This window comes from Neoarius graeffei, chromosome 5 (assembly GCF_027579695.1).
Source record: "Neoarius graeffei isolate fNeoGra1 chromosome 5, fNeoGra1.pri, whole genome shotgun sequence".
Classification (NCBI taxonomy): Eukaryota; Metazoa; Chordata; class Actinopteri; order Siluriformes; family Ariidae; genus Neoarius; species Neoarius graeffei.
Window position 1 is genome coordinate 38,352,933 of NC_083573.1, and position 24,505 is coordinate 38,377,437.

The following is a 24,505-nucleotide window of genomic DNA, read 5'->3' on the forward strand; positions in this document are numbered from 1 at the left end:
AACCCCTCAATAAGAGCTGGTCCAAACAATTCACTTCATAAGTCACATAATTAGTTGATTAAGATCCACCTGTGTGCAATCAAAGTGCCACATGATCTGTCACATGATGTCTGTATAAAGGGAAACATTTAAATGTGTTGGAACGGCCTAATCAAAGCCCAGACCTCGATCCAATTGTGAATCTGTGGCATAACTTGAAGATCGCTGTACACCAATGCAACCCATCTAACTTGAAGGAGTTGGAGCAGTTTTGCCTTGAGGAATGGGCAAAAATCCCAGTGGCTAGATGTGCTAAGCTAATAGAGACATACCCCAAGAGACTTGCAGCTGTAATTGCAGCAAAAGGTGGCTCTACAAAGTATTGACTTTTTTTTGGGGGGGGGGGGATACTTATGCACACTCTAGACTTCTGTTTTTTCATCTTAATTATTATTTGTGTCACAATAAAAACAATTTCCACCTTCAAAGTGGTAGGCATGTTGTGTAAATCAAATGGTGCTAACCCTTGAAAAATTCATTTTAATTCCATCTTGTAATGTGACAAAACAGGACAAACACCAAGGGGGATGAATACTTTTGCAAGACACTGTATTTGATGGTTCATGCTACGGTAAGTGACCCGCATGTGACATTAGTGTGAACAGTGCCCAAATGTGACCATCATGCACATAAAATGAATGAACCAGCAGTATAAGCCTTCATTGCTTCGAGATTCGCTGTCACAAAAAGGAAACAAAAGGCCATATGGCATCGCGTTTGCTGCTTTGTAGATAGGACTGGCATTTCTTTGTGGTCTGCACATGTAGTGTAGTATACAGCAAGAGAAAGCTCATTTGAATTTAATTCTTAACAATCAACTAGTCATGTACCAGATATGAATGCAATCTAGGATCACATAAACATGGTTTAAATTATACTGTATTTGAAAAAATAAAAAGCAATCATTCATATAACAAAAACAAAACAAAAAACTGGATTTGGGCCACCTCAGCCTTGTAATTGGATTTTTTTTTTGTAATGTAATGAACACAAAGACGAATACTAAGTGTCTGTCTATGAATTGTAAATTGAGTAAAACTGAAAGGGCTGTGGCATCGTGTTGAATGGAAGTGATTTGCTTTTTAAAAAGGTACATAAATTACCTTAAACAGACATAAAAGTCCCAATTTGCATCCCTCTCATAATTACGAAGAAAGTGAAATAATCTCTCATTCTGATTGATCCTTGAAATTAATAAATGAATCCAAAGCAACCGAATATAATCATACAAGCTCTAGCATCTTAACTTCACTGCCCTGCACAGTTGTAAGTGTTACTTGCTTCAAAACAAATGTGATTTGGTTTGTGAATGACTGATGAACAGCCTTATGTAGATTAAAGGAACAGGGTCCCTAATCAGGGCAGCATGGTGGTGTAGTGGTTAGCACTGTCACCTCACAGCAAGAAGGTCCTGGGTTCAAGCCCAGTGGCCGGCAAGGGTCTTTCTGTGTGGAGCTTGCATGTTCTCCCTGTGTCTGTGTAGGTTTCCTCCGGGTGCTCTGGTTTCCCCCACAGTCCAAAGACATGCAGATTAGGTTAACTGGTGGCTCTAAATTGACTGTAGGTGTGAATGGTTGTTTTTCTCTATGTGTCAGCCCTACGATAACCTGGTGACTTGTCCAGGGTGTACCCCGCCTCTCACCCATAGTCAGCTGGGATAGGCTCCATCTTGCCTGCAACCCTGTAGAACAGGATAAGCAGCTACAGATAATGGATGGATGGATGGGTCCCTAATCAATAGAGATGTGAAGTCTTGGAATAAAGTGGAAAATATGTGAATTAGTATTTTCAGTCAGTCAAACACTGTCATCGACTGTCTTTGCAGTTGACTGTAGTGGTAACTCCCTTTTTTTCCCCCCCCAGACAATCTGCATTAAAGAAGAATGGACGTTTGGGTGTGTGTGGGGGAGTGTTGGAAAAACAAGGCAGACAAAAATATGGATGGATAAACAATGGAGACAAAGGAGAGAGGAATATGGGCACTTAAACAATCATGACAAGGAAGAGAGAAAATTGGTGGGTAAACAAGAGACGTACTGGCAGATTGATGAGCAAATAAATACTGAAAAACAATGTTCTTATTGTGCCACAACACTTAGTCCGCTGAATCTCCCCGTGCTGCATGGCTTGGGCTGCTGTGTAAGCTGGACTGGACATCTGTGTATTATAGTGTCCACAAGAAAGGAGGGAAAAGTCCTTTACACCTCCACCTGTCCCTGAGTGAGATGAGTCCTGAGCTGCTGGGCTGCATTCACAATCTTCCGTTGATGACCCAAAAGGTTCACTCCCAAAGCCTGTACATCCCTGAAACACACATGCGCACGCAGAGAGAGAGAGAGAGAGAGAGAGAGAAGATCAGAAAAGAGTGTCATTATTAGCACTCTACTGTGCTTTGTTCGGGTGCACCAACAAGGTCAAGCAAGCAAAGCTACTGTGACTGACACACACACACACACAAAATGCCAGTATCACTGCTGTGCAGAGAATGATCCGCCATCCAAATAATATCCGGTCCCTGGCGGCAGTGTAATATCTGATGACCAATCTAACGATAAAATGACCAATGACAGAAGGTACAAGGTATGTGTATGTGCATGAGAGGTCATTAATATGATATTAAAAAAGGGATCGGTTTTCCATAACCTCCTGTTAAAAAATACACATAGTTGCCTCCAGACTTCCTTCCCTGCTGGCTTGAACTTTGTCCAGGAAACTGCAATTATAAAATTAGATTGCTTTTATGAAAAAGAAAGTTTTATTCAGACTGATCCAACAGTATTGCTAATAATGCTGGTCCCCAATACTGTCTGATGCTTGAAAAAAATGGTTTCACCAATGAGAGATTTGCTACAGAATTGGGAATGATGAACCCATTCCAGAATTATACTGAATGTGGAAAATCCCAGAACAGAATTATATGTGGAAAATTCTCCAATACCCATATTCGATACCACGTGACGTAAGCCTGGTGTACATTGCCATGCTCTGGAAGCAATGATGTGAAATGTGGACATACTGGACTGTATATGAAAGCAAAGCAGACGTACACGTGACGTACACCTGTGTGCTGCAAAAGTATCAAGAGGAGGTATGACGGTATCTTTCTATAACACAAGTAACCTGAAATCATCTTCAACACAAGTGTTGCCAGGCAAAACAAACCTTGCACGGTAGCACTTATGATGAATATAAAGGAAGATATCGTGAAAAAAATAGGTACCCTATGGGTACATGTGCCTACTGCTTATAAATAAAATTGTTTTCTGATACCATGCCCATACAGGGATGGCACGGTGGTGTCATGGTTAGCACTGTCGCCGCACAGCAAGAAGGTTCTGGGTTCGAGTCCAGAGGCTGATGAGGGTCTTTCTGTGTGGAGTTTGCATGTTCTCCCCGTGTCTGCCTGGGTTTCCTCCAGGTGCTCCGGTTTCCCCCACAGTCCAAAGACATGCAGGTTAGGCTAATTGGTGGCTCTAAATTGACTGTAGGTGTGAATGGTTGTTTGTCTCTTTTACCCTGTCCACACTAGCGATTTTGTAGCGATATGAACGCAACACCTGTCTACACTAGCAACTATACCGGTACTGTAGCGGTATAACTGTATCGGTACGAAACCCACAAATGTATGGGTTTCGTACTGGTACAGTATCGGTACTGTAGCGCTTCGCTGTAGTGTGGACAGATGAAGCGGTTCTGTATCGATACAAATATAATGCGCATGCGCAAAGTCACACACCTCAATCGATGTCTTCGCTGAATAAAATAGTGAAGAACGGAGATTCGTTTTCTTTGTTTCTTTCCCAACTGCCTCGCGCGTTTTATACAATTCGACTGAATAAATGACCACCAGAAATACAGACTGTACATTGACAACAAAAAGCGCGCACACGTTGTTTCATCCGTCATATTCTCGGAAGGAAGTTACTCGGTAACCACGGAAACATTTCGTGCACGCGCATTTCAACTACCGTGAAAGAAAACCGCAAACATTTCTCGCTAGTGTGGACAGATGCACTAAACTGTACCGGTATACTTTGTATCGATACAGTTATACCACTATCGTACCGGTATATATGTGAACACAGCATTTGTGTCAGCCCTGTGATGACCTAGCGAGTTGTCCAGGGTGTACCCTGCCTCTTGCCCATAGTCAGCTGGGATAGGCTCCATCTTGCCTGCAACCCTGTAGAGGATAAGTGGCTACAGATAATGGATGGATGGATATTGATACAGCTCTACTATTTAGCCACACTGTGATAATCACATTTTACAAATTTACTATTGCAAATAGCCATGGCAGCATAGTGGTGTAGTGGATAGCGCTGTTGCCTCACAGCAAGAAGGTTCTGGGTTTGAACCTCACAGCTGACAGGGGCCTTTCTGTGTGGAGTTTGCATGTTCTGTCTGTGTGGGTTTCCTCCACAGTTCAAAGACATGCTTTTTAGGTAAAATACCCAGCCACTGGGGTTGCACAAGCCAGTGCATACAGGTTTTCCAATTGGGAGTATGCTGTGTGCATTCTGGCTGCCGCTTCTCAACAGAGCTTTTTATTTTCCTTTTTTTTCCTTTGTTTTTGTGTAGTTTGATGTTTGTTTTTCGTTTGAGTGTTTTGTCCACCGGTTGCGGCATAGCTCTGGACCCAGTTTTGGGTGTTGGTTTCCTTCAGGCCTTGGTCCATTGTGGGTGATGCCTGTGCTCCTTGCTATGGACTGCAATGAACTTGTTGCTCTTTTAACATCAGGGTTATCCAGCGATCTGTGTGGTAATGTTTTTGTGCTTGGCACGGTGTTCTGTGCGATGCTGCCCAGTGGCATCGTATTGGCCATAAAGGTGGTTTGAAACATACCAGCACTCTGTGTGATGGTGCTTCTGTGCTCGCTTTGTGGATCCATGGCGCAGTGTTCTGAGCTATGTTGCCCAGCGGCGTCACGGCAGCTGTGCAGGCAGTGTGGGATTTATCTTCGTGCGCCTTTTGGTGGGACTATGGTAGCTACGCCATTAGAATTACATCCTGACCCTCTTTTGGTGGACTTTTTTTTCTCCTAATTGTAAAGCGACCTTAGGTGTGAGAAAGGCGCTATATAAATTGAACTGATTATTATTATTATTACAACCCCAATTCCAAAAAAGTTGGGACAAAGTACAAATTGTAAATAAAAATTGAATGCAATCATGTGGAAGTTTCAAAATTCCATATTTTATTCAGAATAGAACATAGATGACATATCAAATGTTTAAACTGAGAAAATGTATCATTTAAAGAGAAAAATTAGGTGATTTTAAATTTCATGACAACAACACATCTCAAAAAAGTTGGGACAAGGCCATGTTTACCACTGCGAGACATCCCCTTTTCTCTTTACAACAGTCTGTAAACGTCTGGGGACTGAGGAGACAAGTTGCTCAAGTTTAGGGATAGGAATGTTAACCCATTCTTGTCTAATGTAGGATTCTAGTTGCTCAACTGTCTTAGGTCTTTTTTGTCGTATCTTCCGTTTTATGATGCACCAAATGTTTTCTATGGGTGAAAGATCTGGACTGCAGGCTGGCCAGTTCAGTACCCGGACCCTTCTTCTACGCAGCCATGATGCTGTAATTGATGCAGTATGTGGTTTGGCATTGTCATGTTGGAAAATGCAAGGTCTTCCCTGAAAGAGACGTAGTCTGGATGGGAGCACATGTTGCTCTAGAACCTGGATATACCTTTCAGCATTGATGGTGTCTTTCCAGATGTGTAAGCTGCCCATGCCACATGCACTAATGCAACCCCATACCATCAGAGATGCAGGCTTCTGAACTGAGCGCCGATAATAACTTGGGTCGTCCTTCTCCTCTTTAGTCCGAATGACATGGCGTCCCTGATTTCCATAAAGAACTTCAAATTTTGATTCATCTGACCACAGAGCAGTTTTCCACTTTGCCACAGTCCATTTTAAATGAGCCTTGGCCCAGAGAAGACGTCTGCACTTCTGGATCATGTTTAGATACGGCTTCTTCTTTGAACTATAGAGTTTTAGCTGGCAACGGCGGATGGCACGGTGAATTGTGTTCATAAATAATGTCCTCTGGAAATATTCCTGAGCCCATTTTGTGATTTCCAATACAGAAGCATGCCTGTATGTGATCCAGTGCCGTCTAAGGGCCTGAAGATCACGGGCACCCAGTATGGTTTTCCGGCCTTGACCCTTATGCACAGAGATTCTTCCAGATTCTCTGAATCTTTTGATGATATTATGCACTGTAGATGATGATATGTTCAAACTCTTTGCAATTTTACAGTGTCAAACTCCTTTCTGATATTGCTCCACTATTTGTCGGTGCAGAATTAGGGGGATTGGTGATCCTCTTCCCATCTTTACTTCTGAGAGCCGCTGCCACTCCAAGATGCTCTTTTTATACCCAGTCATGTTAATGACCTATTGCCAATTGACCTAATGAGTTGCAATTTGGTCCTCCAGCTGTTCCTTTTTTGTACCTTTAACTTTTCCAGCCTCTTATTGCCCCTGTCCCAACTTTTTTGAGATGTGTTACTGTCATGAAATTTCAAATGAGCCAATATTTGGCATGAAATTTCAAAATGTCTCACTTTTGACATTTGATATGTTGTCTATGTTCTATTGTGAATACAATATCATTTTTTGAGATTTGTAAATTATTGCATTCCATTTTTATTTACAATTTGTACTTTGTCCCAACTTTTTTGGAATCGGGGTTGTATTATTATTAGTGCTGGTCCCAAGCCCAGATAGATTGGAGAGGGTTGTGTCAGAAAGGGTCTCTGGTGTAAAACCTATGCCAAATCAAATCTGCGGAACAGATCCTAATGGGAGCAGCTGAAAGAAGAAGACTGTTGCAAATTACCATGTATATGAAAAGTTCTTACAAATCTTCTGATATGAGAGAATGGTAGATCTTGGTCATGAAGAACAAATGTTCCCCTCAGTTGTTCTGCTTCAGTGTCCTTATATGATCTAAGCCTCACAGCATGTCTAGTAGCTTTAGCTGCTCATCCAAAGGTCATCAATCGAGCATTGGCATATTCTCTCACATTTAAACACTCAGTGTGTGTATCACACTGATATAACAAACTTCATTAAGGTCACAATAAATTCATTGTATTCTGGAGGTAAGAATGGGTGTGAAACTGCCAGGCTAAAGATGAAAGCTGTTGTCATACCTTTGGCATAGCTGATAAATGGTGGCACAGGCCTCCTTCTCTATATTAGTTTGGCATAGATACCATCTAAACTGTCTTGTCTATCAAAAATGTGCCATTGGTCATCCTTTGAAGTATGTAGACTGTGTACCTAGACTGTCTGAAGAGTCCTGCCCTGGGGAATTTGAGCTCCAGGTTTGTTCACATATAGACTGGCTGCTCATCTCATTATCTGTAGCTGCTTTATCCTGTTCTACAGGGTCGCAGGCAAGCTGGATCCTATCCTAGCTGACTACGGGCGAAAGGTGGGGTACACCCTGGACAAGTCGCCAGGTCATCACAGGGCTGACACATAGACACAGACAACCATTCACACTCACATTCACACCTACGGTCAATTTAGAGTCACCAGTTAACCTAACCTGCATGTCTTTGGACTGTGGGGGAAACCGGAGCACCCGGAGGAAACCCATGAGGACACGGGGAGAACATGCAAACTCCACACAGAAAGGCCCTCGCCGGCCACGGGGCTCGAACCCGGACCTTCTTGCTGTGAGGTGACAGCGCTAACCACTACACCACCGTGCCAGACTGGTTGTTATGTCTGGTGAATTTACAAGTCTGTACATTCCTGTTGCCACACTGCATGTGTTTTCGTGTTTGGTATCCAAGCCTTGTGAATGTAAAAGCTTCTGTTTGAGTGTGATACTGGCTTGGAATATACAGAAATATGATGTTGGTGAAGTTAACACAGGGGATAACAGTGTTGTTCCATTTGCATGGTTTCTTTCTTGACTTGTTTGTATTCCCATTGGACCTCCTGTTGATACTTCATGAACACGTAATCTACCACAAGTTTGGTTGCTTTGACTTTTATACATTCAAAACAAACAGGGGAAAAAAGGGAAACAAACAAGACCCTTCAAACTACAAAACAATACCTCTCCTGCCCATACGTTGCATGGTCATGGAAAGCCTCATCTCGGACGACATAAAAAAAAATCTTGACAAATATCATCTTTGTAACACACAGTCACAAATGGATTCCATGAGAAGAGATGCACAGTGGACATGCTTTCTTAAATCACTCAGTGGTGGAATAATGCCCTCGATTCCCAGCAAGAACTCTGAGTCTTTACTCTTGACATCAAGAAAGCTTTTGATCAAATATTGCAATGTGGTCTTCTGGTAAAGCTGACTTAACTTGGTATTCAAGGAGACTTACATGGCTGGATTTCTTCATTTTTATGCAACAGGCAGCAGACTGTGGGATTTGATGTGTATATCTCCTCAACAAGTCCCTTATTTGCTGGTGTCCCTCAAGGGAGTGTACTCAGCCCCTTGTTCTTCTTAATGTACATAGATGACCTGGCTTTACAACTAGAAAATGATTTGCACCTATTTGCAGATGACTCTACACTCCATGTTGTCATAAAAAATATGGGTCTTAGAACCACATGTTTAGAGAGTCTCCAAGGTGACTTAGATGAAATTGAAAAGTGGGCTTCCAACTGGTGTGTCACCTTCAATGTTAGCAAAACTAAGGAGATGATCATCAGCAGAAAGAGAATCCAAAATCACCCTCCCCTCTTTTTTATGAAAAATAAGTTGAAACCTGTGCAGAGCACAACCCTGCTTGGTGTCACCATCACCAACACCTTGTCATGGACTCAGAACATATTAGGCATCGCCAAAAAAATGGCAATACATCTTGGGTCGTACAAGAAATCTACTTCCCCTACAAGTTTGCATCACCATTTACAAGGCCTACGTTCAGTGTTGTAGTCGAGTCACTAAACCTCAAGTCCAAGTCCAGTTTCAAGTCCCCAGTGTTCAAGTCTGAGTCAAGTCCAAGTCATTAAAAAACATTTTGAGTCGAGTCTGAGTCGAGTCCACTATTGATCCAAGTTGAGTCTGAGGCCAAGTTTACATTAGACCGTATCTGTCTCGTTTTCTTCGCGGATGCACTGTCCGTTTACATTAAAACGCCTGGAAACGCCGGGAAACGGGAATCCGCCAGGGTCCACGTATTCAATCCAGATCGTGTCTGGTCCAGTGCTGTGTAAACATTGAGAATACGCGGATACGCTGTGCTGAGCTCTAGCTGACGTCGTCATTGGACAACGTCACTGTGACATCCACCTTCCTGATTCGCTGGTGTTGGTCATGCCACGTTGGTCATGTGACGCGACTCGCGGACTTCACTTCCTGCTATTTGTTGACGGAAATACAGCATGGAAAACAACATGGACAACGAGGCTCGCATTCTGAATCTTCAGAACCTCCATGAAAAAAAGGTCTTTAGGCTTGCCATCCTTCTCCTTGCAAGTGGTGAGCCTTGCGCATGCTCTAAATGCACTGGGATAATGTTACGTGCCGTCTGAAATGCACTGGGATCATGTTACGCGCCATCTGAAATGCACTGGGATCATGTTATGTGCCGTCTAAAGTCATGTGATTAGCGTATCCATGTATTGGCGTTGCTGTGTGCACGGCTAACGGTTTTAGTGTATACGCGAATCGTTTTAAGAACGTTAATCTGATGATCCGCTGATTCGACATAATGTAAACAGGGCCTATGTTGAGTCCAAGAACGAGACTCCAACCGCACCATTTGATGGTGGCTGTTTAAGCGCCATTAACATTAGTTTGTTCCTGAACATGACGCATGAACAGGTGAATGTGCTTCTCTTTGTCAGGGAATGTGAAGTATTCTGTCAGAGATGGTTGGGAGATGGATGTAAGTGCAGAAGGTGTGTTTATTAATACAAGTGAAGACAGGTAAACAATCCAGAACAGTAGGCAAAATCGTAAAACAGTGAAACAGGCAATAGGTCGAGCGAGGGACAAACAGGCTATCATAGACTCGGCAGAATCAAAGACGAGAAACAAGAAATCAGGAACCCAAACAAGGAAATAAGGCTTGGTAATGTGTCAGCAACGCAGCTTCGCAAAGTAAGTGTGTTTTTCACAGTTTTTATATAGGCGCGCTGATTGTGCCTTAATCCTGTGCAGGTGTGAGTTGTTTACAGTGTGCGTGAGTCCACTCGGGGCGCACTGTCCAGAGTGCGCCCGAGGGTCTGTCTGATGCATGTGCCAAGGCACGCAGGTGTGACACTCTTGCATGAAAAGAGTACAAAATTAATGTAGATATAAATACCTTATGCTAAATTATTATGGCATGTTACAAAACTAAAGAAAAAAATCCCAGTCCTCGTCTCCAATTTACGAGTCCTAATGCAGTTAATGCACGAGTCCGAGTCATCAGTGCTCAAGTTGAAGTTGAGTCACAAGTCCTTAAAATTAGGGCATGAGTTGGACTTGGGTACTACAAGCGTGCCTACATTCAACCTCTCATGGCATATGCTTCCCCAATATGGAGCAGAGCGGGTACTATAACACTAAAGTTATTAGATAGGGTGCAGAGGAACACTCTCCGCCTTTTAAACATTGATAACCCCTATAAGGTGTGTATCTTCCCACTGGAGCACAGGAGAAACATCGCTTCACTGTGTATTTTCTACCATTATTACTTCCTGCAACCATCTGTCGAGCTGATCAGAATATTGCCTACGGGTATACCCAGAGGAAGAGTAACTTGATCGACTGTGAGTGTCCACCCATATGCTGTGAACATATCAAAGTCTAACACCAAGCTCCATCTCTCTTCCTATATTCCTAGAACAAGTAGGATGTGGAACTCTCTGCCAGCCTCTGTATTTCCCACTGTTCCAAACATGGATGTGTTACAGGTCAAAAAAATTCAACCTAGGTGATTTTTTTTTACCTGGGTTAAAATTTTTAACCTAGTTCATAATTTCCTAAAGATAATAAAGATTCTTAAAAGGGATTTTCTATCACTTCTTTTGTCTCTCTTTCTTCCATCCACTTCCTCTCTGTCTATACCTATCTAGTATTTTCTCTTGTCTATCTATTCCTATCTACCTAATTAGCATTTTTTAAAAATATCTTTTTTCATTTTTAACCAGGATTCCAACTCAGAACCTTCTGATTCTTAACCCAACACTTTAACCACCAGACCAGCAACCATTGCAATGGAAAAGGTGATATATATTTTGAATTTATGAATAAGTCCAGTCTTATGACATCATCAAGGAGTGTAAAATACAAAGTCTTCCCAAATCCTAACCCTCAACCTAACCCTAGATATAGTAAGTCTCCCTAATACCAGTGTTGTAGCTGAATCATTAAACCTCGAGTCCCCAGTGGTCAAGTCCAAGTCGTTAAAAAAAAAAATTTTGAGTCGAGTCCGAGTTGAATCCACTGACGAGTCTGAGAACAACACTCCAACTGCACCATTTGACGGTGGCTGTTTTAGTGCCATTAACATAAGTTTGTTCCTGAAAATGATGTATGAACAGGTGAATGTGCTTCTCTTTGTCAGGGAGTGTGAAGTACTCTGTCAGAGATGGTTGGGAGATAGATGTAAGTGCAGAAGTTGTGTTTATTAATACAAGTGAAGACAGGTAAACAATCCAGAATGTCAGGCAAAATCGTAAAACCGTGAAACAGGCAATAGGTTGAGCGAGGCACAAACAGGCTATCGTAGACTTGGCAGGAATCAAAGACAAGAAACAGGAAATCAAGGATCAGGAAACCAAACAAGGAAATAAGGTTCAGTAATGTGTCAGCAATGCACCTCAATACTTCGCAAAGCAAGTGTGTTTTCATAGTTTTTATATCAGCGTGCTGATTGTGCCTTAATCCTGGGCAGGTGTGAGTCATTTACGGCATGTGAGAGTCTGCTTGGCATGCGCACTGTCCAGAGCACACCCGAGAGTCTATCTGATGCATGTGCCAAGGCGCTCAGGTGTGACACTCTTGTATGAAATTAGTACAAAATTAATGCAGATATAAATATCTCATGCCAAATTATGATGGCATGTAACAAAAAATAAAGAAAAAAATCCGAGTCCTTGTCTCCAATTTACGAGTCTGAATGCAGTCAATGCACGAGTCCAAGTCCAAGTCCTAGTCATCAGTGCTCAAGTTGAAGTCGAGTCACGAGTCGTTAAAATTAGGGTACAAGTCAGACTTGAGTACAACAAGTTTGGCACAAATCAATTTGTATGAAAAGTTACAAAGCTTATGGTTAGGGATGGAGTTTGTGTTTGGACTTTCTCAAGCAAATTCTAAGCACATCATCCTTGTTTGCTTAAATTTGCACAGTCTCCCTAATACCAGTGTTGTAGTCGAGTCATTAAACCTTGAGTCCCCAGTGTTCAAGTCCGAGTCAAGTCCAAGTCATTAAAATTTTTTTTGAGTTGAGTCCACTATTGATCCTAGTCAAGTCTGAGAACAAGACTCCAACCGCACCATTTGACGGTGGCTGTTTTAGCCCCATTAACATTAGCTTGTTCCTGAACATGATATATGAACAGGTGAATGTGCTTCTCTTTGTCAGGGAGTGCGAAGTATTCTGTCAGAGATGGTTAGGAGATGGATGTAAGTGCAGAAAGTGTGTTTATTAATCCAAAGACATGCAGTTAGGTTAACGTGGGGCAGCCTTGGGCTAAGGTGCCCTTGAGCAAGGTACCGAACCCCTGACTGCTCCCCGGGCGCTCTGGTGTGGCTGCCCACTGCTCTGAGTGTGTGCATGTGTTCACTGCTTCAGATGGGTTAAATGCAGAGGATGAATTTCACTGTAAAGTGACGAATAAAGGTTTCTTCTTCTTCTTCTTCTTCTATTAATACAAGTGAAGAGGGTAAACAATCCAGAACGGCAGGCAAAATCCTAAAACAGTGAAACAGGCGATAGGTTGAGCGAGGCACAAACAGGCTATCGTAGACTCGTGCATTGACGAGCAAAGACGAGAAACAGGAAATCAGGAACTCAAACAAGGAAATAATGCTCGGTAATGTGTCAGCAATGCAACTCAATATTTCGCAAAGTAAGTGTGTCTTCACAGTTTTTATATTGGCGCGCTGATTGCGCTTTAATCCTGTGCAGGTGTGAGTCATTTACGGCACGCGTTCTGTCCAGAGCGTGCCCAAGAGTCTATCTGATGCACGTGCCAAGGCACGCAGGTGTGACACTCTTGCATGAAATTAGTACAAAAATGAATGTAGATATAAATATCTTACTCCAAATTATTATGGCATGTTACAAAAACTAATGAGAAAATCCGAGCCCTCGTCTCCAATTTATGAGTCCGAATGCAGTTAATGCATGAGTCCAAGTCCGAGTCATCAGTGCTCAAGTCCAAGTTAAGTCACGAGTCCTTAAAATTAGGGCACGAGTCCTGGACTTGAGTACTACAAGCCTACCTAATAGGGAACATGTAGCTAATTATGAAGGTTGAAAAATTCCACCTGACCTACAAGTCTGACCTATAACAGATGCATTTAAGACATCTACTAATACATGTATTTTGGACTTAATTAAATAATGTTGTTGTCAAATTAATTAGTCATTATTTCTTATTTGTGATGTAATAGTAATGTGCCGGGCGGCACGGTGGTGTAGTGGTTAGCACTGTCGCCTCACAGCAAGAAGGTCCTGAATTCGAGCCCAGTGGCCGGCCAGGGCCTTTCTGCGTGGAGTTTGCATGTTCTCACCGTGTCTGCATGGGTTTCCTCCGGGTTCTCCGGTTTCCCCCACAGTCCAAAGACATGCAGGTTAGGTTAATTGGTGACTCTAAATTGACCATAGGTGTGAATGTTAGTGTGAATGGTTGTTTGTCTCTGTGTCAGTCCTGCGATAACCTGGCGACTTGTCCAGGGTGTACCCCGCCTCTTGCTCAGTCAGCTGGGATAGGCTCCAGCTTGCCTGCGACCCCGTAGAACAGGATAAGTGGCTACAGATAATGGATGGATGGATAGTAATGTGTCTTGTACCAGGGGTCGCTTTTCATCTAGTTTGATGACTAAATCAGGGCCTTAAATCACTTACAATAAATAAATAAAAACACCTGGATAACTGAAAGCCAGGCAATTATTCATAGTAGGTGTTGAATGATAATTACTATTACTAGCACGTAAAACAAAACAAAAACACTAGTCGATGTTATTTTTTTCATAGTTAAACAAAAATAAAAGATTAATGGCATAACCTAAAAATAGCAATTTTATTATTGCAGTTAAATGCTAAGCAAAGAATGCATCGAAACAAACTTTACAGCCTCAGACAGACTACAGTTTCAGCTTCTGCTACAATCTCATCTCATTCTCATCATCTCTAGCCGCTTTATCCTGTTCTACAGGGTCGCAGGCAAGCTGGAGCCTATCCCAGCTGACTACAGGTGAAAGGCGGGGTACACCCTGGACAAGTCGCCAGGTCATCACAGGGCTGACACATAGACACAGACAACCATTCACACTCACATTCACACCTACGGTCAATTTAGAGTCACCAGTTAACCTAACCTGCATGTCTTTGGACTGTGGGGGAAACCGGAGCACCCGGAGGAAACCCACGCGGACACGGGGAGAACATGCAAACTCCGCACAGAAAGGCCCTCGCCGGCCCCGGGGCTCGAACCCGGACCTTCTTGCTGTGAGGCGACAGCGCTAACCACTACACCATCGTGCCGCCCCTGCTACAATCTTAATGACAAAAATAAACAAATAAATTCAACAAGTGTGCTATATAATACTTCTGTTTATCAGATGTACTAATTCTTAAAATGCATTGGCATGGACAACTAGGTGGCTCAGCTGAAACTGTTGCTTCTTGAACTGAGCCTGCACAGCATGGAAGCTCATGTCCATCAACAAGGACTTTAAAGTAGCGTCATAAAACAAGTCTGATTTAGCGTTTGTCAGCTTCCATGTGCCACTTTACCCTAGCTAAGTGGAACTCGATCACTCTGCTTACTTTCTGACTCATGAATGTATTCAGAGCAGTTAATGAAACCTTTGCACTATGTCTGCGAAGTGTACTTACTCCATAGTAAGCAAGCTCACTCTCTCCAGGCTGTGCAGCTGTGCTCTCTCGAACTCATCCTTGTAGCAGTCCATCCTTAGTGCACTTAGCCACTCACTGACCGTCGTCACTGTTGCCAGATCTGTGGAGGAGGGGCTAAGCAGGGGTTGGGTGGGCCTTTAAAAAAACATGTTAAGAGGGATAGAATGGAAGAGAACGCATGAGCCAGAATGAAAGTGTTGTATGGAAAAATACAGTTCATGTTCATGTAATAGGAAAGCCATAGCCTAAAGGTTAGCGAAGCAGCTTTGGGACTACAAGGTTGCTGGTTCGATTCCTTATACCAGCAGGAAAAATGTGTTGGTCGGGGAGTGAATGAACAGCACGTCCCCCTCTCTCTACATCCATGATTGAAGTGCCCTTGAGCAAGGCGTCTAACCCTTGACTGCTCTTTGGGCGCTTTAGACTTAGACAACCTGTATTGTCATTCATTATGCAACTAGTGTACACCAAACGTCGTTGCAAATTGGCTCAGCACAGAATTAAATATGAAGTGTATGAAATTAAATTTACATTGCATTTCAGAATTTCACAACATTTTATGACAGATGTCAAAGTTTCTTTAATATTTTGTTTCGCACATCGGCATTAACCCCATTCCAGTAATAATCTGACTGCATGATACGAGTTCACATTTTATGATTTTGTCATGATCAGGATGGAGCCACAGGCTGAATATGTTTTGGAGTTCTGACTGTAAAGCTGACACAGTTCCTTGTCAAGGACATAAACTACTAAAGGACAGGTCCTGATGGAAGATTGCAGTGTTTGCAGTGCTTGTCGTACCGAGCATGCTCAGCCTTCAGGGATGCAGGGTGACGTATGAGACGATCCAGAGAAGACAGGATAGCGTCGAATCTGGGACGGTCCTGTCGATCAGCTTGCCAACACTGCAGCATCAGAGCGTGGAGGACAGGAGGGCAACTGTTAGGAGCGGGAAGACGATACTGATCAACTACTGCCTTCATTACCTAGAGACAGAGAAATGGGGAAAGAAATGAAATAAAGTGTCGGTTACTACTGATGACAACTGTCAGTTGGCATTTCCTCCCAAGTTTGTCAGTGTTTTGGTTTGAGGTTATTCATAATTGCAATGAGGCTGTAGGGACAACTTTATTGAGTGTGGGCACACAAATTTTTGCTCGTGGCTGGGTCTCATTTCAGACTAGATTAGAGTAGATTAGACACAACTTCACTGTTGTTGAGTAGAGTACAAGAACAAAGCCAATGAAGTGAAGTTAGCGTCTAACCAGAAGTGCAAAGTAGTGAGTAGTAGTCAACCACATGCACATTTCATGCACTTCCAACCACAATTGTTATAAAAATAGATACATATGCCACATGAATAATATTGCTTCAGTCATATGCCATGCCTTTAGCTGGAGGCCATTGGTGACATTATGCAACACACACACACACACACAAGTTTTGAAACAGACAATCACATAACCGCTTCATCATTAGAATGCTGTCGGCATACACAGGTTTATTCATCACTGCACATAACTGATTTAATTAGAGGTGACAAAACTGCAGGCTGATTATTGTGGATTGTGCTGCACTACACAGGCATGGTTAAATAGCTAAATAGAAAAGCTAAATAGAATTTGAACGAACCCTCACATAAACAAGCTCCTCCAAAATGTAGGGGCCCATTTTTGGCGCATGCCTTAAGTATTAAGTCATTGCTGCTTTTCAAATTGGTGTTCACATTGTATTTAAAAGGACGCCACGGTGGTGTAGTGGTTAGCACTGTCACTTTCACGGCAAGAAGGTTCTGGGTTCGAGCCCAGTGGCTGACGAGGGCCTTTCTGTGTGGAGTTTGCATGTTCTCCCCGTGTCTGCGTGGGTTTCCTCCGGGTGCTCTGGTTTCCCCCACGGTCCAAAGACATGCAGATTAGGTTAACTGATGGCTCCAAATTGACCGTAGGTGTGAGTGTGAATGGTTGTTTGTCTCTATGGCCCTGTTCTTCATGGCAACGGATTCAGGTGAATCTGATAAAATTGTTTATCGTTTCGGCCTGGCTTCCACATGGCACCGGCGTTTTGGGTGCCCCAAAACGAAATCTTTTGAGAACTGGTTCCAGAGTGAAAAAATCTGGCAACGGCGCCGTTGCGAAGTCGTCTGGATGAGTAGAACGGATTTGTTTACGATAACGTCACAACCACATGACAATCCCGCCAGCAAAAATAGGGAAAAAAAGGAGTGATCTCACCTCTTCAGATGTTGGTTTAAAAGGATAGTTCGGGATTTTTGACATGAATCTGTATGGCATCCCCATCAATAGTGTCGTGCAAACACACTGACTTACCCCTGACAGCATCCTGTGAGTCCAGTTCTTGTCCAGTTTTGGTCCAGACGAAAGTAGTCCGGCAAGTTTGTTGGGGTCACGAAAGTAAAACGCTTTTCGTCTCAAAACAGTATGTGTTCAAAAGAGTGATTGTGGCAGCGGGGGCGTGGTCAAGCGCCGGTCTGTGACAAGAGGGCAGAGTCAGGGAAGGTGAGTGGCAGATTCACTACACCTGAGAGCAATTAACCTGTGTTTGTGTCTTCCCAGTGACCGCGCCCTACTTAAGGAGGGAGAGCGAGAGCAGAGGGGCCCTTGCTTGCTGAATGTGTGTGTGTCTGAAAAGTGCACCTAATTATTAGGCTGAAAAGTGTAATAATAAAACGAGCTGTTAAACCTGATCTCTGTCCTGCCGTCCTCTGTGCTCCACCCACGAACACTGAACCGCTACAGTGGTGCCGAAACCCAGGACCTGGAGCACAGCAGCCTCCCAGCCCCATGGAGTCCTCCCCGTTCACGGAACTGATCCACGCCCTCGCCATGGCCCAGCAAAGCCAGCACCAGGTGCTACTCACCCTCCGAAAGGAGCAAGAAGAGCGGTTCGAGGCCCTGGTGTTGGCCCAACAAGAAGATCGCCAGGCGTTCCGGCACCTCCTCGCGTCGGCGGGGCCCACCAGCGCTCCTACCGCGGGCCCGTCTCCCCTCACCGTCACCAAGATGGGCCCGCAGGACGACCCCGAGGCGTTCATCACGCTCTTTGAGCAAATCGCCGAAGCCTCGGGGTGGCCGATGGAGCAGCGCGCGGCGCGCCTCCTCCCCCTGCTCACGGGAGAAGCACAGCTGGCCGTGCTACAGCTCCCCGCCGACCGCCGGCTGGCCTACGCGGACCTCCGCCGGGCCGTCCTCCAGCGCGTGGGGCGCACTCCAGACCAGCAGCGCCAGCGCTTCCGCGCGCTGCGCTTGGAGGAAGTCGGCCGGCCGTTCGCGTTTGGCCAGCAGCTCCGGGATGCCTGCTGGCGGTGGCTGAGGGCCAACAACCGCGACCCCGAAGGAATCCTCGACCAGGTGGCGCTGGAACAGTTTGTCGCGCGCTTGCCAGCAGGAACCGCGGAGTGGGTCCGGTGCCACCACCCGGTGTTGCTGGATCAAGCAGTCGAGCTGGCGGAGGACCATTTGGCGGCTGTCCCGGCGGCAGGACAGCAGATGACGGCATCTCTTCTCTCCTCTTCTCTCTCTCTCTCTCTCCCCCTCCTTCTGTGTCCCGTCCTCGCCCCATTCCCCCTCCACGGAGGCGGGGGCCGGCACCACCCCAGCCGGCCCGCCGCACCCGCGGTGCCCTCCCGTTTCTCCCTTCTATGTCTGTCTCTCCCCCACCTCAGGTGAGTGAGCCCCAGATCACTGGTGCAGAGGGAAAGCCCGGGCCGGTTTGCTGGCGCTACGGGGAGCCGGGCCACCTTCAACAGCAGTGCACGGCAATAGAAGTGGGCGTGGTGGTTTGGATCCCCGACGCGCCAGAGGCCGCCCTCGATCGGTCTGGAGCGTATCGCATACCGGTGAGTATCCAAGGGGCTACATATCAGGTGTTGGTGGATTCGGGTTGTAATCAGACCTCAATTCGCCAAAGCCTGGTTCAAAACGAGGCATTGGGGGGAGCACAAGGGGTGAAGGTGTTGTGTGTGCACGGGGATGTTCACAGCTACCCTTTGGTGTCGGTCCACATTATTTTCAGAGGGGAAAAATTTATAGTGAAGGTGGCGGTTAATCCCCGCCTTACCCACTCTTTAATTTTGGGGACTGATTGGCCGGGATTTCGGGGTTTAATGACACGCCTAATAAAGAGTGGGTCCTGCCATTTAACAGGGGGAGGTCCCGGTGCCGCTTTGGCGGGAGCAGCTGTCGCAGAGCCGTCTACGTCATCTCCGCGTCAGAGTGAGGAGCCGCCGGTTCCTCCTCTCTCTATTGGGGAGTCCCTTGCGGATTTCCCATTAGAACAATCGCGAGACGAGACTCTGCGACATACTTTTGACCAAGTGAGAGTAATCGATGGTCAAACGCTCCAGCCGAACGCCACCCCGTCCTTCCCCTACTTCGCAATTATGAAGGATAGGTTATACCGAGTGACGCAGGACACTCAAACTAAAGAGCGTGTCATGCAGCTTTTAATTCCGAAGAGCCGCTGGGAATTGGTATTCCAGGTGGCTCACTTTAATCCCATGGCTGGACACTTAGGGCAGGATAAAACACTAGCCCGAATAATGGCCCGATTCTATTGGCCGGGGATTCGCGGCGATGTCCGTAGGTGGTGCACGGCATGCCGCGAATGCCAGTTAGTAAATCCAGCGGCCATTCCAAAAGCGCCTTTGCGCCCTCTTCCATTAATCGAGACCCCGTTTGAAAGAATTGGGATGGATCTCGTCGGGCCATTAGATCGGTCAGCACGAGGGTACCGCTTTATATTAGTTCTGGTGGACTATGCAACGCGATACCCAGAAGCAGTGCCTCTGCGCAATATCTCAGCACGCAGTATTGCAGAGGCACTCTTCCGCGTCATCTCCCGAGTTGGAATCCCGAAAGAGATTCTGACTGATCAAGGCACTACATTTATGTCACGGACACTGCGCGAACTGTATGGGTTATTGGGGATTAAGCCGATCCGCACCAGCGTGTATCACCCACAAATGGACGGTTTGATAGAACGGTTCAACCGCACCCTCAAAAATATTATTAAAAAATTCGTAAGTGAGGACGCACGTAATTGGGATAAGTGGCTCAAACCCTTACTGTTCTCAGTGCGAGAGGTTCCCCAAGCCTCCACGGGGTTCTCCCCATTCGAATTATTATATGGGCATAAGCCGCGCGGCATCCTAGATGTGCTGCGGGAAAATTGGGAGGAGGGACCTTCACAAAGCAAGAACGAAATTCAGTACGTTATGGACCTGCGCGCAAAACTCCACACGCTCACCCACCTAACTCAGGAGAATTTGCGGCAGGCCCAGGAACGGCAAGCCCGCCTGTACAACAAGGGTACGCGCCTTAGAGAGTTCACTCCGGGAGATAAAGTACTCGTACTGCTGCCCACGTCGAGCTCCAAATTGATCGCCAAGTGGCAAGGACCCTTTGAGGTCACACGGCGAGTCGGGGACGTCGACTATGAGGTGAGGCGAACGGACAGGGGTGGGGCGCTACAGATTTACCACCTCAATCTGCTTAAACTCTGGAACGAGGAGGTCCCCGTGGCGTTGGTGTTGGTGGTTCCGGAGAAGGCGTAGCTGGGGCCGGAGGTTCAAAAAGGGGGATTGGCATCACGTACCTCTCCGGTCCCCTGTGGAGACCACCTCTCCCCGACCCAACTCACGGAGGTCGCCCAGTTGCAGACCGAGTTTTCGGATGTGTTCTCGCCCCTGCCCGGTCGCACTAACCTCATAGAGCACCACATCGAGATGCCCCCGGGGGTGGTAGTGCGTAGCCGCCCTTACAGGCTACCCGAACACAAAAAAAAGGTGGTTCGGGAAGAACTTCAGACCATGCTCGAAATGGGCATCGTCAAGGAGTCCCACAGTGACTGGAGCAGCCTGGTGGTCTTGGTACCCAAGGCCGACGGGTCGGTCCGGTTGTGTGTGGACTATAGGAAAGTCAACGCGGTGTCTAAATTTAACGCGTACCCAATGCCTCGTATTGACGAGCTGCTCGATCGACTAGGCATGGCTCGCTTTTATTCGACACTGGATTTGACGAAGGGATATTGGCAGATCCCCTTGACTCCACTATCCCGAGAAAAAACGGCCTTTTCCACACCGTTTGGGTTACACCAATTCGTCACTCTTCCGTTTGGGCTGTTTGGGGCGCCCGCTACGTTTCAGCGGCTGATGGATCGGGTCCTCCGCCCCCACGCCACCTATGCGGCCGCCTATCTGGATGACATCATTATATATAGTAATGACTGGCTGAGGCACTTGGAACATCTAAGGGCCGTCCTTAGGTCGCTGAGGCGAGCGGGTCTCACAGCCAACCCAAAGAAGTGTGCGATTGGGCGGGTGGAAGTACGGTATCTGGGCTTCCACTTGGGCAACGGGCAGGTGTGTCCCCAAATTAACAAGAACGCAGCGATTGCGGCCTGCCCGAGGCCCAAGACCAAAAAGGGGGTGAGACAGTTCCTGGGGCTGGCTGGCTATTATCGTAGGTTTATACCTAATTATTCGGACATCACCAGCCCGCTGACTGATCTCACTAAAAAGGGGGCACCAGATCCGGTCCAGTGGACGGAGCAATGCCAGCGGGCTTTTTCAGAGGTAAAGGCTGCACTGTGTGGGGGGCCACTTCTACACTCCCCTGACTTTTCTCTCCCCTTTATGTTGCAGACCGATGCGTCGGACAGAGGGCTGGGGGCGGTTTTGTCCCAGGAGGTGGAGGGGGAGGACTGCCCCGTCCTGTATATAAGCAGGAAGTTGTCGGTGCGTGAGGGGCGCTACAGCACCATAGAGAAAGAGTGTCTGGCCATCAAGTGGGCGGTCCTCGCCCTCCGGTACTACCTGCTGGGGCGCCCTTTCACCCTCTGTTCGGACCACGCACCCCTCCAGTGGCTCCACCGCATGAAAGATGCCAACGCGTGGATCACCCGTTGGTATCTGGCACTCCAACCCTTTAATTTCAAGGTGGTCCACAGGCCGGGGGCGCAGATGGTCGTGGCGGACTTCCTCTCCCGCCAAGGGGGGGGGGGGGGGGGGGAGTCGGCTGCAGGCCGGACAGCCGTCCGGCCTGAGTCGGGCGGTGGGGGTATGTGGCAGCGGGGGCATGGTCAAGCGCCGGTCTGTGACAGGAGGGCGGAGTCAGGGAAGGTGAGTGGCAGATTCACTACACCTGAGAGCAATTAACCTGTGTTTGTGTCTTCCCAGTGACCGCGCCCTACTTAAGGAGGGAGAGCGAGAGCAGAGGGGCCCTTGCTTGCTGAACGTGTGTGTGTCTGAAAAGTGCACCTAATTATTAGGCTGAAAAGTGTAATAATAAAACGAGCTGTCAAACCTGATCTCTGTCCTGCCGTCCTCTGTGCTCCACCTACGAACACTGAACCGTTACAGTGATATATTTGCATCACAAAACCGTTGCCAAATAAAAAGTCAGACCTCGAAATCGCTTGGCACTATTTTCTCTCCCTTCTTATCACTGCGCGCTGCCGCCAGCTGACAGCCACGGCTGTTTCATTCATTGTTTTAGTGATGGGAATTTCGGCTCTTTTTCAGGAGCCGTCTCTTTTGGCTCTTCTTACTATAAGGAGCCGGCTCTTTCGGCTCCCAAACGGCTCCTGAGATTTTATTTTTGATTTAATTGCTGCAATTAACTAGTTAATTAATTACATTATTATTTATATTTTATCAATAGGATGTTTTCCATTTTATTTTTTAGTTTTTGTAGCCATTGTAAAGCTTTGTAAAGTATAGCAGTGTAACAATGTTCTAGCTCTAGAAATAAAACTTACTTACCAATTAATAAATTATTTTCTCACAAACATAATGCAAAACTGTGTTATATTACCAATATAAAATACACAGAAGACATCAACTGTTTATCCTTTATGGCTTTATTTCACACTCGACCTTGAACAAAATGCCACAAAATAAATTATGAAGTATAAATCAGGCCTGAGAAACTATGAAGCAAAGTTGGAAATTATTTTAACAAACACAGAACAATGTGCAACAAAATATGTGGCACCTTGAGCGCATGTAAAAAGAGAAAAAAGTGCCGCACTCTGCTCCACGAGTAATGAGAAGCCGCTGGAACAGCAAATATGCTCCTGTTATAATGACTGCTGTCTCGTTGTATACCGCAGATTAATCTGGCCATGCCAAGGCGGTTGCCGACCGAGCCTGTCAATTTATGAGCGACAATTTATATCATGAGCTTTAGGAATTCACGGCAACAAAACAATGATCATGGTTGTCAAATAGACAATCATCCTTCAGCTGAGCTGAATTCTGTCTCTCTCTCTCTCTGAGGCACCTAAGGACAAAAAACTAATTCGGCTCCCCAACTCAGCTCCCACTGAAGAGCCGGCTCCCGTCGTTCACTTCAAAGAGCCGGCTCTTTGAACCGGATCGTTCGCGACCGACACATCACTACATTGTTTACTGCTAGCAAAGTTAGCGACAACATGTCTGACTACGACGGTGAAATGTGTGCGGAGATTCAGCCACATCTTTGTTGCTACAGCCTGGATAGTCGCAAGTGTGCACCATTTTCACAAATATATTATTGTATAGGTTATAGAAGGTGATAAATTTGTCGCTGTTCTTGCTCTCAAATTAGCTTGTTAGTGCTGCTGATCTGAACTCCTAATCACTGCCAAACAATGGGAAAGGTGTTGATTCCTGCGCAGATGTCAACATGACAGCGCGCAGTGATACCGAGGGAGAGAAAATAGCGCAAACGATTTCGAGGTCTGACTTTTTATTTGGCAATGGTTTTGTGATGCAAATATATCACTCTTTTGAACACATACTGTTTTGAGACGAAAAACATTTTACTTTCGTGACCCCAACAAACTTGCCGGACTACTTTCGTCTGGACCAAAACTGGACAAGAACTGGACTCACAGGATGCTGTCAGGGGTAAGTCAGTGTGTTTGCACGACACTATTGATGGGGATGCCATACAGATTCATGTCAAAAATCCTGAACTATCCCTTTAAGTCCGACAATACATTCCTCAAAAAGGGTGTAGAAGAACAAAGTAATCCATCAACGTGTAGCATTCAATTTATTCCGGACCATTAAAGAATTCTGGAGGATCTCAGAATGTTGGCGTACCGGCTTCCATCTACCCCCATTCATTCCTCTCTCTCTCCATCTACCCCGTTCATTCCTCTTTCCGCGTCTCCATTCAAAAAACGAGCACGTGATTTAAAGGGACTATAGCCATAGGACAGGGAGTGAGAAGGTGTGTGCATGTGACAGTGACAGGGAAGAACCTAGGCTCATGCTCGCCCTGAATTTCTCTTAAAGTGAAGGCAGAAGACCGTTCAGCGCCTGGCCAGGCTTTCTATGTATTAATTTACATAGACATTTTAATATGAAATATAAA

The 24,505-nt window shown here is 45.7% G+C and overlaps 1 protein-coding gene across 2 annotated transcripts in view; it reads right to left on the reverse strand.

Annotated features, from left to right (window-relative positions):
• Window positions 1-824: 824 nt before the first annotated feature.
• The window catches only part of ephb6 (eph receptor B6), a 183,304-nt gene continuing 159,623 nt past the window's right edge, over window positions 825-24,505 (reverse strand). For both annotated transcript variants that reach the window (XM_060921632.1, XM_060921633.1), the window contains 3 exons: window positions 15,927-16,111; window positions 15,102-15,257; window positions 825-2,343 (listed from right to left, as the gene is read on the reverse strand). In XM_060921632.1, coding sequence (XP_060777615.1) covers window positions 2,238-2,343; window positions 15,102-15,257; window positions 15,927-16,111 — 447 coding nt within the window. In that variant the 3' untranslated portion in view covers window positions 825-2,237. The remainder of the gene's footprint in view (window positions 2,344-15,101; window positions 15,258-15,926; window positions 16,112-24,505) is intronic.